General features: G+C 33.8%; 1 protein-coding gene across 1 annotated transcript in view; it reads right to left on the bottom strand.

Annotated features, from left to right (window-relative positions):
* Drp1 (dynamin related protein 1) overlaps positions 1-13,701 on the bottom strand; it is a 58,586-nt gene that overhangs the window by 21,287 nt on the left and 23,598 nt on the right. Inside the window, exons 5-8 of the mRNA XM_081762147.1 lie at positions 10,835-10,935; positions 10,128-10,274; positions 5,031-5,194; positions 3,238-3,388 (exon numbers count right to left, since the gene is read on the bottom strand). Of these exons, the coding sequence (XP_081618273.1) occupies positions 3,238-3,388; positions 5,031-5,194; positions 10,128-10,274; positions 10,835-10,935 (563 nt within the window). The remainder of the gene's footprint in view (positions 1-3,237; positions 3,389-5,030; positions 5,195-10,127; positions 10,275-10,834; positions 10,936-13,701) is intronic.

The raw sequence follows: 13,701 nt of genomic DNA, 5'->3' as shown, positions 1-13,701 counted from the left end.
GATAGTATTTGATGCTTTATCGAATGTGGGGTTCAAAACTGAAAAAAATCGCTAATAACAGACAGACGGACGGACAGACAGACACACACACAGACATAGAGAATTCAGTAACGAACTTTTTAAGTTCGTTGAATATTTAAATACTGCTTTGAAGTAAGATAAGATACGCAACTAACGTTTCCAAAATTTCCTGATCTGTCATTTTATTTATTTTACAAGTAACATAAGAATAGACAGATCTGAGAAGGTTCTTTCTTGATATTGAAGTGCCCCCTTTTTGGTCAAAAAGCTAACCCGCGACCATTATCGATACTGCAAGTGTTTTACACTAGGAGTAACTATTATTTTACTCAGTTATGACATTATTTTCAATTTGTAACAACCATATAGTAGATTTTTTTTCAGTCCACTGTACACTGTAGGAAGTATCAACAATGCGTTACATGAAGAACATTTCATTGACGGCCATCATTTCATACATGCTCATTTAGCCTTACCTTTCCCTCACAGAATTTCCAGAAATCCCTTACCTCCATTGTGGAATTTCATGCGCAATTGTTGCAAAGTCTTAAAAAATGGTATCTTTGAGAACTACAGGTACGACTTGTTACCTTAATTTCAAAATCTCCTTTATTCCGCTATAGAACTTCAAGAGTTGCTTTTGCAACATTTCTGTTGCTCACAAGTCTGAAAGGAAGCGACTTTCGCTGCTTGTGCACGAGGACTTTTCTTTGTTTTGTGCGCACGAGTAACAGTAATATCTCCAGCGTAATAACTTCTTATATTTCATCTGATTGAATCAAACTTCACTACACTTTTTTTTTATTTATTTGCAGATAATTAAATAAACAACATGGAAAGCACACACACAAAAACACACACACACAAAAAGTTGTAATCGAGTTCTTGCAAATGGAAAGATGCCAAGTTCCGAAGACCCACACAAGGCTGAAGGTGGCATATAGAAAAGACGTAATTCATTAGTGGTTTTGAAAGATGGACGAAGCAGCTTCAGAAGGAAAACCTCAGTAGTGAATATATATTTAAAAAAAAAAAAATCGAAGTGACAGAGTTGTAACTGCAGTGACGTATAAAAAGCAATAATGAAATAAATTTTAAACCACCTCTTTCCCTTTGAAGCTCCCTTCTCCCCCTTAGGATATGAACCAAAAACTTTTATACAGTCTACGATTTCTTCCAAAGTATAGTTCCTTTGACAACATCACTTTGGAGCATACCAAGTCAATGGTGTGGATTTGTATACCGGACAAACCCACGAACATTCATTTATTTGTATATCTCAGAAATTCGGTGACCGAATCCCAAGAAATGATTCCTAATATCAAATGAAAGAAAAAAGTTCTAATAAAGAACGGATCGAAAATCCCCTACTTTCTGATTTATAAACCGTCAAAAACATGAAACGTCACTTTTAAAACGCCCTTACTCTAGGATCTATTGCACCCTATCTAAATATCCTTGTTTTACTATCCTCCGGTACCGAATTGTATAAGTAGAGTGGAAAAAAATAATGATTATTATTTTTTAAATAACTTTTGTTGACTTTTCTGATTTAAATTGAGTCTTTCTCCTCGTAATTTAAATCGCAAACTGAAGAAAAAACATTAGGAACTAGTATTAAATGTTAAGTATGACATTTAAGTGAAAGTGCTGAGGTTGAATTTTGAACGACATACATATAAAATGCATAAACTTCGCCTTAAGTTATAAAATCTAAAAGTTTCAGAGAGGGGATAGGACCCCTCTAAATACGCCCCTATTATCTGGTAATAAACAAACTGACGCGCACACAAAATAATTTTCGCCTTAAATGTCCATGGTGATTTTCCCGGTGAAGTAGGTAACGATTTTAAAACCCTGTGTTACGAAGAAGAAAACAAAATTCCCCCGTTACCCGTTCAAAATGAGATTTTCCCTAATCATCCTCTGCATGACACTCGTTTTCATACTATGCTGTGCATACATTTGAGTCTCACTGTGTTATGATTATTATCTTTCATAATCAAAATAACAGAACAGAAACGGGATTTTACTTATTTTCACTTTAAATTAATTTACTACGGAATTTGATTTAAATCAACGATTTTTATTTAAAAAATCAAGTGATTTAAATCAATCTACCCTGTGTATAAGTTGGGGTATGAAGATATAGTTTTAATTACTAGTTGAGCATTTGTTTCCCCGGTCCTGGATGGTTCTAAAACATGCATACTTAGATACAGCTCATACTAGTTCCTGTATAATTGCTTGCACCACTTGCGATAGGTCTTATAGTTTCCAACCAGGGCGTTTTAAAAGTGATATTTTTCATTTTCGGCCGTTTATAAATTTGCAAGGAGGCATTTTTAGATCCATGTTTATTATAACATCTTTCTTTTATTTGGTACTAGAAATTACCTGGAGCTTGGTGACCGATTTCTAACTATACTGTATATAATGCACTGCACATTATCATTTCATGCAAAAAAAAAAGTTTCCGTTTTCATTCCTTGTTTATCTTACTTCTAGTTCAGTATTATCTAACTCATGATATGACTTGGAAATTTTGTCCAAATAAGTTCTACAACACACTTTAAACTAAACTCACTGACATTCACAAAGCGATCTACGAGTGTAAGCTTCTTCATGAAGCACATAAATTAGTACTTTCTCTTTTTGAAACCGCTTTTAAAATTTCTCAAATGGTAATGGTGCATTTACTGAAAAATTTAACTAAGAGTTCCCAAAGGAAAATCCATTTACACCGATCGTTTTTCTTAACTTTCGGTAAGCCCTAAGTTCTTTTTTTCTTCTTTCTTTCTTTTTTTTCTGAGTTATAACCCTTTCAGCAGCTGGAATCAAGGTCAACCACCGTGGTTAAACAAAACTGATGCATAAACTCTTAAGGAAATATTCCTTGCATGTATGTATTTCTAATTCAAACGTAAGACAATATTTTTAAAAGTAAAACTACCTTTCCTACTTTCCTACTAAAATCTCTGAGTGTTTATAGAGAGACATAATTTCATAGAGAAAAAACGTAATTTCAACCTATTATACTAATTATAATAAAATGAGTTTATTTACATTGCGATGCAGCTATACATTTTTCACAGACAACTCTCGACCAAGAATTCCACAAGAGTTCGAAAAATAAAGCTAGCACTGTATAGTGAATGAGAACTTTTGCTTGTTCAAGTAAAAAGTACTGATAATTAATGAATAAAAGTTACTTACTTCAGGAACAAAGAGAGCTGGTCTTGGACCTGTTGCATTTCGGATTGCCGTCAGAATATCCATTTTCGTCAGGCCTGCCAATGGATGAATTGAATCCAACGTTCGTCCGAATGTTTCATGAAAGATGTAACAAATACGCGCTCCACCACATCTACAAAACAAAATGCAATGAAGGATTGCTGCATTGATATTCTGGAACAACAAAATACGCCACTATCTTATTAATACTTTTAAGATGAACAGCTGTTACCCATTTAAACATCTTTTTAAATTTCGAAACATTACTAAATACAGAGAAAAGCAGAGTGAATTTAAATAAAACCTTACTAAAACTCGACTTCACACTATGTTTCATCACAATTCAGACCGCAAACTTTCATGTACTTTTTGGAACTACATGACTTGCATGTATCTATTTCTAATGGTGAAGCTTGTTAAAAATTAAAAGGACAGTAACATCAGCGAAAGTTTTAAGTGGAAATTAAAATAACTAATAATGAACTATTAATTTATTGCACAAATTTAAAACAACAAAAACTTGATACACGTCGTGGCTGGTTAAGTAAGGAATAGAAGACAGTGATAAAATTTACATTCAATACTAGCACAACAACAATAGAAACACTAACATAAATTGATAATTCTCTCTTTCCAAACAATCACACAACTTGAATCCGCCATTTTATAGCAAGACACAGCGATACCTGACAAGCGATAACAGCAATTGATAGAATAAAGTGTATATTCACTGCTCATCCTCAGTGAACTCATACTTTTATATTTCCTTGATGCTTTTTCTTCCTCCTATTTTTATCCTCCATGAAAAGGGCTCCAGGGTAGAGCCGAAAGCTTGTAAAAGCAAGAATTATTCAGAATAATTCATGCCTGCTTTTGTATGACGCCACTATCTCTATTCCTTCTATTTCTCTGAGACCAGATTACAGTTTTATTTTATATTAACTGATAAATAGCCTTTGTAACGCAAAATCTATTCTAAATTACCACCTCTTATACGGGCTCAATGGTCACAACTCTTTTAATTTCATTCTCAGTAAACTGTAACATAATCAAAAATTATCATTAGACTAACGTATAATTTAAAGATTCGTCTAGAAGTAGGCCAATTAGTTTCTGCCCTGTTTCAGAATTTTAATTTTTCTCGCAGACAACTGAAAAGAGTTCAAATGTAACAATAACCACAAAAGACATTTTAAGCAAATTAACACAGAAACTCTCACATGAGATTTCTTACTATCAAATTACAAAAATGAACTTCACATCGTTCTGTTTGATGTAGTCAATCGCGTACACAGATGTTCTAATGCAAAGGAAATCTTAAGATCACTATTTTCCAATGTCAAACGGCTTTACTCAATAACCTTGTCACTAATATTCACTATCACTGGGCACATCTTGAACATTATCATAATTTTAGTTCCGAATTATAAAGTGCGAAAGAAGTGCAAAGTGAACTCGTAAGAGCTTCATTCATTAACGCTAAACTCAATGAGATCTCAAACTGTTCCAATTGGCTTCACGGTTCTTAATATTTTTCAGTACTCCCACTTTTCTATTATATTTATATTTTATAACCAATTCATTCATCTCAATTAGCTTTCAAGGTGACGCCAAGGACAAACACAACAAAAAGACAGTTTTCGCCTCGAAAATACTATTGCGCTTAAAAGTAGAATACATTATACTGGCATTTATTCCTTATAATATACTAAGCATTAATAAATAGACAATAACAAGCAACTTCAAATGCTATCCTAATGATGACCAATACTTACAGTTCTGTTGTTTCAATATTCCTTGCAGTGCCTTCAATTGTGGAACAATAAGCCGATGCAAACTTCGTAATTATTTGCAGAAGAGTCTGGCTTTTATCTGATACATCATCTCCATAAGAGTTTTGAAGAGACTGAAACTGTGCGACCATCACATTCACCCGCGACTGAATACGAGAAATAAACAAATTACACAATAAATGCGAGAAATGATATTTAATTTAGAAGCAACTGTTTATGAGAAATAGGTATTACTTTACTTTGTTTATCTACACTATATCTCTTGACTTAGCCTTCAGACTTAACTCTTTAACGTAAATTACCCTTACTGTATAACGTAAGACCAATGAAAAAATAAATCCCGACTTCGAAGGTAATTATATGATGCTCGCAAACAAGCTCAGTAAAATTTGCTGTGCTGAAAAGGACTATAGCCTACTCAATCATCCCGGCAGGATATAATTCATTTAAAGAATAAATATCTTCTCTCATGGTTGCTCTCTTACCCTTTCATATTTAAAAATATTCCGTAAGAAAAAGCAAAATAATTGTTATTTATAATATTATTATTAGCATTAAAGACCTTGACAGAGCAAATTTCACCTGTGTGACATCACCTAATAGTAGCGATAAAGTAATGACAGACATCAGCTGATTGTTCTTACATCATACCGGGTTTCCGCAATATAAAAGGATAAACGCTACTCAGTTCGCATATGCTTAGTGTATCAACACGTTAAGCTGCAAACCTGGGTTCGATTCTCAACTCAGTCCTCAACTTTATCACTCTTTCAATTTTTATTGAGTTTGCACCTACGTAAGTATGGTATAAGCAGGGTTACCACACGCTCCTGAAAACCGGTTCCGGAATCACAGAAGGGAAAATTTGTCCCGACTGGTTCAGCAGAATAAGTCCTCCATTTTTCCACATTTATTTGAACACCGAACACACACTTTCAATATCCTGCAAAATGCCAAACGGCAAAATCCCGTTAAATGTATTTAAGGAGAGAGAGTTTTACTATTCCAGAAAGGGAATTTCGCACAATTAGAAGAGAATCTGAATTTCAGAATTCTGCCAACAGACGAGTCTGTCTGAAAAGGCTACACGCAAGATTAAGATACAAGACATTTCAGTGAACGAAGTTAGAAATATTTCGTTAGTTTGAAAGTAAGACAATTGTTAGCAGATATGTAAAATTTCAGAATGAATGTATGACATTTTATGAACACTAAAGACATCTTAAATTAATTGATAAAATGAAGCAAATCTCTCTCTGAGCTCAAATATTTCGATTGGCATTACTCATCAATTTCTTGGGATGAGGTAGAATTTACTGTTAGGTGGTTGTACAAATACAGTAATTGTGATTTTGTGATCTGATTGATAAGACTGTTAAACTGAAGAGATTTCTTAATGATAACCAAATACACGCGAAGTCTGATACTTTATTAATAAATATAAAGTGGGCTATAGCCTTTTCGAGAAACTATGCTTCAGAAGACCAATATTCGGAATTTCTGCATATAGCACTTTTCGCTTCCAGGCCACAATCCTAATGTCGAAAGGATGCTTTTGTTAATGAATAGACAGTGGGTTGATGAGGGAAATAGAGATCATCCAAAGGGGCTCTTAATGACACCCACCGCAACATGGTACATTATTATCTTCACAAAGTACAGTGTTCCTAAAAACTATAATTGGCAAACGAAACCTTAAATACGATTACTACGTTCCAGTTACATGTATATACAATATACATATATATTGGATGAATATATGGCAATCTTAAATGTAGAGAAAATCGGTTGGTATTTCTCTTTTTATCATATGGTATCGAACTCAACCGTTACAGGTGTTCATTAGTATAGACATTGGGTTGTCCAAGTACAACGAAAGTTGTGACATAGTTCATGTAATCTGAATATGAGGACCAACCTCCAGAGTGGTGTTTGGTTGTTCAAGAAGCGGAGTGTGTAGAATAGTGGTTATCGCACCGCATAACATGCCACCAATATGGATTCAATTTCCGACTCAGTCCCGCATTTTTTCGCTCCCTGAATATTCGTTGTATGACGCTTCCTCTATAACCCTTCTATCGACACCGTATGAAAGCTTCGTGCGAGAAGTGTTACACAGCTTATATAATTTTTCTTACAGTAATTTCCAATTCTTATTATTTTCGTTTTTACGATCACATAGAACAAATTCATCTTACAATTTTAACTTCAGGAATTACAACTAACCTAAGGTCTCCAAGCTAAACAAACTTAAAATCTTGACGCTTCATTCCATTTTGCAATTAAAACAACTATTTAAAATGATAATGAATTATAAGAACGTTAGAAATCATTAGGTGGAGGATTTTTTTTTTTTTTAATCGCGGACACAATGCCTATCAAATACACATAATATTACACTTAGTTCTGAAGCAGATGGTCACCTCAAAGTGTATTTTTTTAAGCATATTTTGTCAATTTTCAGGTTTTCTTTCATTTTTCTTGTCATTTTTTCGATTTTTTCTGATTCGCTCTGGTGTTTTTTTTTTTTTCGTAATTTTTGGCATGTTTCGGTAATTTTTCATTATTTTTTGTCATTCTTTTAATTTTTGCAATATGCTCGAGATTTTGCACCGAGGTAAACACATTTTTTCATAAGATGACAATTTAGAAGCAAAAGAAAGAGAAACTGAACTACAGACATTAATTTTTGTTTCTAAGTCGTCAATGGTGATGTACTGCAACCATATGTAAGGTAAATGGAAAAACTTGGGGTTTCCATTTTCGTTACATATTTCGAAAATTAATCTGTGTAATATTTTTATACCATTTCTGACGTTTAAATTTGTTACTTTCTCGACAGTGTATTTTGGTCGAAAGAAGTAGAAGTGCGCTCATCGAATGTGACCCTAATTTTGACTTTCCGATTTTTCATATACAATTTGTTAATTCTAAATTATAATTACAGGATTTACGTAAAGGCATTATTTCTTCATGTTTGTATAATGCGCAGGACATGCAAACACACCATGCTACATAATAGACTGAAATGCATGCAATAAATGCATTTTACGCTGAATAATGTGCTATATTTGTCTTAACTATTAAATAGTTTAAACCTATATTTGATTATTTTCATTTCAAATCGAACTTACATATTTCAACTGAAGTAGTTACGATATCTTTTCTGGTATCGCGGACACGATGCCCATCATTTGGTATGTTTATTTATTCTTTTAAAGTTAAGGATACAAATTTAATCATTTTTCACAATTTTTAGGGTTTTTTTTTTTTTTTTTTTTTTAAGGGGGGGATGACATTTTACAGGTCAAGTAACTAAATTCTTTGGTCATGAACTTCGGCCTCTACAAACCATCCAGTAATTTGTGGCTCAGAACTGACCAAGAGTGTGAAGGTATTTGGCTGACTAGTCTACTGGTTAACGCACCGCAACGGTAAGCCAGCAACTCTGGTTTGATTTCTAGTCTATCATGCATTTGTTCATTCTGAATTGCATTGAACTTTCTTTTTAAATATATATATATATATATATATATATATATATATATATATATATATATAAACTAAAGGTATTTCCTCTATTTATTAAATAATAAGTATTTTTTTTTTTTACTTTGTTTCAAAGTTTTGAAAGAGTATAATAATAATAATAAGTTAGTTTCGTTTCACAGTGTTAAAACCATGGCAGACCTGCAAACTATGGCAAATCAACGATCAAACTTCAAGTTGTACAACTACTGGCTGCAATAGATTTAATAAGACCAAAGATAGATAACTTTTACTGTTTTTGGTCTACGGAAATTAGTATCGAAACCAAAAGTAGTAGTAAATTTCAATCATTTCCGGTTCTGTAGTGTTGCGGCTTGTGATGGTATTTTCTCTTGATAGCCTGAAAACTTTTCAGAAAACCGCTTATCGTTATCTAGTACCATTTTATTTTATGAAGATAAAAACTGAAACCAGAAATGGTTTATTTTAACCACTTCTGGTGTGATCAGAGGGTTAACGGGAATGATAGAACATTCTTGGAACGTTGAATCAATTACAGAAATATCATATCTCGATATTTCTGACCGTTTTTCTCTATGAAAATCATTTTGGTATCGGAAGTAGTAGCAAATTTCAATCACTTCCGGTTTAGGTAGTGTGTTTGAGATAGTCATAGTACGTTGCACTGAGACGCTGAATCGTTTGCAAAAAACACTTCATGCTGTCTGTTACCGTTTTCGTTCTATGGCGATAAACGTTAAAACTGGAAATGACTAATCCAAACCACTTCCGGTTTGAATAGAGAGTTAATGAGGAAGATGAAGCGTTGCCCTTGAAACGGTGAATCGATTGGGAAAAAGTACGAGTTGTGACAATATGCTCTCTTGAGACATCTATTATCATTTCTGTTCTATGGCGAAGTATTGAAACCGGATATGGTTAATTTGTACCAATTGTGGTTTGAATAGAGAGCTAGTTAAGATAAAACTTATTCTTGTAACAGTGAATCGATTACAGTAACTGCATCTCGATATGTCTGTCCATTTTTGAAGTCGAAATTAGTATTGAAACCGGAAGTAATATTAAATTTGAACCACTCCTGGTTTTGATAGTGTTCGATATAATCACGCTGAACCGTTTCCAAAGAACCGCTTCTCGTTATCTGATACAGTTTTCGTTCTAGGACGATAATCGTTGAAACCGGATATGACTGATTTGAACTACTCCCGGTTTGAATAGTGTTAACGAAGATGGGACCTATTTTTGCTAACCTGAGTGATTGCAAAAAAACGAATCTCGGTATCTCTTACTGTTTTCGCTCTCATACCTGTCGACAGACAACAGGGCGGACAGGCAAAGCCGTTCTATAATACTTGCGACACTTATGCGCAGCACTGTTTGGGAGTCTAATAATAGTAATGTGTTTAAATAAAATTATTTTCCACACCTTTCAATATAGGAAATTCGACCTGTTAGCTTCAAACGAACAAGATGGCAATACTATATACATGATGTTCTGGAACTTTATTTATATACTTCTCTTCAATTAAATTCTTGAACTAAGTATGGAGCTATTTTCGAAATACCAACCTTTAAATCTGGAAGACAGTCTCGAATGTGGGTCATCAGAAGTCTATTCAATGTTTTAGCAAGATACGGAGTCCCATTCCTATTTGCTAACGTTGGGTACCTTCTCTGTAGAAACGTGGCTTCATCCTTTAAAGCGTCATCTATAGACTAAACAAAGGAAATCATGTCAAAAAAATATCTATAACTAACAAAACACGAAAGAAAAAAAACTGAAGAAAAAAGTAATCCTTGAGTGCAATTAGATTTTCACCCTACCAATCAATTCTTTAATGTGTTACTGACTACATGTCTACAATACTGATACCTCAGACTGTATGATGCCACCGCTAATTTAATCTGACTCGGTAGCAAATGAAAAATCAGAATGAAAAAAGTGAATAAGTTAAAATATACCAAATACTGCTTCATAACAATGAATAATGCTAAGCCCTAAAAGTTTAAATGGTTAAAAAAAAAAAAAAATGTATGTTATTTCCTAACAAGTCAAGCTGTCTAGTTAAACAGTAAATAACACAACTACCAAAATGATCCAATAATCCTAATGAATGATCCAATAATCACTTCTCTTATACACAATAATTTAACATCATGGTTACAATGTATAATAATATAAGCCTGATCTATTTCATTTACTTCAACTTCTGTCGCCTGACTATCTCCATCCGTTCATACCACAAAAATTCGTAGTAGTAACATAATGTACTTACCTTATTATCTAAAATGTCTTGTTGAGATCTGTTAACCACACCTATGATGCCAAGTTTAACAGGAATAACCCTACCACACAAGATATCGATTGCATCTGTTCCTGAAACAAACAAACATCGAATTAACAACTTGTTCTAAAAGAAATGTAAACAAATACAAAAGTAAAACATCATCATACAGCACGATCCACACTTTTATATAAGCAAACCATGTTTCCGCTGGTAATCTGGACAACTTTGCGTCAAGAATTCAAGTTTCACATCGCCGCGCTTTTCGCGACACTCTTACAAATTTTTCAGATTTCAAAAAGTATGACTTTATGCCATTGTTAGGTACTACTATACACTATGAATAATAAATCCACACATTGACCAGAAGATTTAACGTTAAGTTCAAAACAATAGTAGTATTCCCGACGTTCACCCGTTTAGTCTGCAAACCGTACCTTGGCTCGGACCAACGTACTTTTTTTTTTTTCCGATTTACTGGTTTTAAAAGTAAAGATTAAATTTCAGCAGGGAAGTTCTGATAAAGGGACCATGGTCCATGGCTACCTAGGATCTACCCTTTGAATTTTGGAATGGGTACTTTGGTCTATACCACCGTCTCCTTGAATGGGTAAAAACTCGCAAAAAAAATACAAATTTGACAGGGTCTTGTCCGCTAACATAAGGCCTTATTGTATCATATGGTACTATATATGGTCTTTGGGTAAAGTGCATGATTTGGACAATTTTGAGGGCTCAAAGGATCAATGTCAACAAGCTTTGATAAAGGATTTAGATTTCTGGGCTTTCGGCATCTATGGGCATTTAGCCCGTCACATATGAGGGATGACGTCCATCAGCGAGCACACTATCCGGGGAAAGGAAGAAAGAAACGATTGAGGAAGGAAGCGGCCTGAGACCTATAAGTTAGGTACCACCCCGATATTTGCCTGGTGTTAATAAGGAAAACCCAGGAAAATCTCATTCAGGATGGCTGGCCTGAAAAATCTTTTTACACTTTTTCGACCGAGTGCCGCCACCGGGAATCGAACTCGGGACTGCTCGCACCGAAGGCAAGAGCATTAGCGACTGCGCTTGCTTTGATAACGGTATCTCCTTAAACTAATTTGGCAATTTTAATATGTACCTATAGGACGATTTTATACCTTTTACAATGGTGTTCAAATGATATTTTGATAGGACCGTTTTGTGCTCTTAGGTGTTTGTACACTGTAATTTTAAAGGGCATCTTTTAACGTTCACATATGTCTCAAAGAACTCATCAAACCAGATTTTAAGTCATGATTTGAGAGGTTTACTTTGGTCTAAAATTCCTACTAAAATGTTTGGAAATTGAATTACTTACTTATAACGCCATAATATATATTATTTTTGCTGAATTCTGATTGATTAATTTGTCGAGTATACTGAATTTTGATTGACGTAGAGCAACGTGAACATCTGTTTTGATTGGTTGATTATAAAAACGGCTAAATGTTACTAGTTAAAAGCAAGTTAATCAAATCCACTGAATGAAGCAACAATATGATACTATCAACAAGGATTTAGATTACCAGTGTTTTGAGTGATTCTTCGTTTAAAAACGGTGAGCGCTTAACGCTTACCTGAGTCGAGTAATTTTGTAAAATGCTAGTGTTTACTGCACAATGTTCCCAGATTTTTAAAATTCTAAACTACTCCAACTCTAAAAACTATATTTTCGTTAGACTTCTAAAACTTCTACTAAAACATTTTCAAACTAAAAAAAAAAAGTCCAGTCATGAAAAGGTTTCCAGCAAAAGAAATCAGACCAAAAATTTTGAAACAAAACTGTTCAAACTAGAAAAATCATTAACAAAAGAATCTAGTAAACCAAAAAAATCTTAAAACAGTTCTTTTCGTTACACTTGTTAAAACTTTGTAAGGAGTAAAAAATTGCAAACTAGAATTGAATAATAAACCCTTAACAACCAAAAACAGTTCAAACTAAAACAGTTGAAAAGTTGAACAACTTAGACGGGAAGGATATTTTAATACGTATATTGATGAAATTTAGTATAACCACCAGCAGAATGCAGACCTGATCTGATGACACTCAAAATTGCGCAACTGCAATTTCTGATAAGAAAGGAAAAAATTATTATTCTGTATTGTGGACAACAGTCTGATTTTCTTGAAGACACTGGAGACTTCAATAACTTCGGACATTTCTGAAAAACTAGTTTCTAAATTCATTTTTGGTGCGTTTTGAGGAACCAAGTGCGATGGTCACTGATAATGCTTCGTACCATTCACGGATTATTGATCCCAACCCTAACTCGCTTTTGGAACAAAGAGTCTATGATTAATTACAAGATTACACAATATTGAGATTCTTCCAGTACCAACTCAGCCAGTTCTCTAAATGATTAAACAGAAGCAAACTTATCAAAATTGCTTCGTTGATGACCAAATGAGTGAATCTTACGGTCATATAGTATTGAGACTTCCTCCTCACCATTGCATTCTGAGTCCTATCGAGACAGTACGGTAGGAAATAAAGCGATAAGTGGAAGTGTAAAACCTGGCGCGTCAATGAACTACTGAAAACCCTTCGAGTTGTGTGATAGAAATTGTGTACGGATAATCCTATTTAAAAATACATAAACAAAATTACAGATACGCCTCTCCTTCAAGTTACCTAGTTCAAGAAAAGCTTCACATAGACCAATGTTTACTGAAGTCCTATCTAGATACAAGAGTATGGAGTGGAGATGAGGGTCTTAAAATTTTAGAAAACTGCATATTGCCATACACAAGTCTATTGACTGTTAAAACACAAGTAAGTCAATAATATATATATATAAACTTTATATATATATATATATATATATATATAT

This window comes from Thermobia domestica, chromosome 6 (assembly GCF_964235325.1).
Source record: "Thermobia domestica chromosome 6, izTheDome1.hap1.1, whole genome shotgun sequence".
Lineage (NCBI taxonomy): Eukaryota > Metazoa > Arthropoda > Insecta > Zygentoma > Lepismatidae > Thermobia > Thermobia domestica.
Note: the sequence above shows the minus strand (reverse complement) of the source record. Positions and strands in the feature narration are given on the sequence as shown.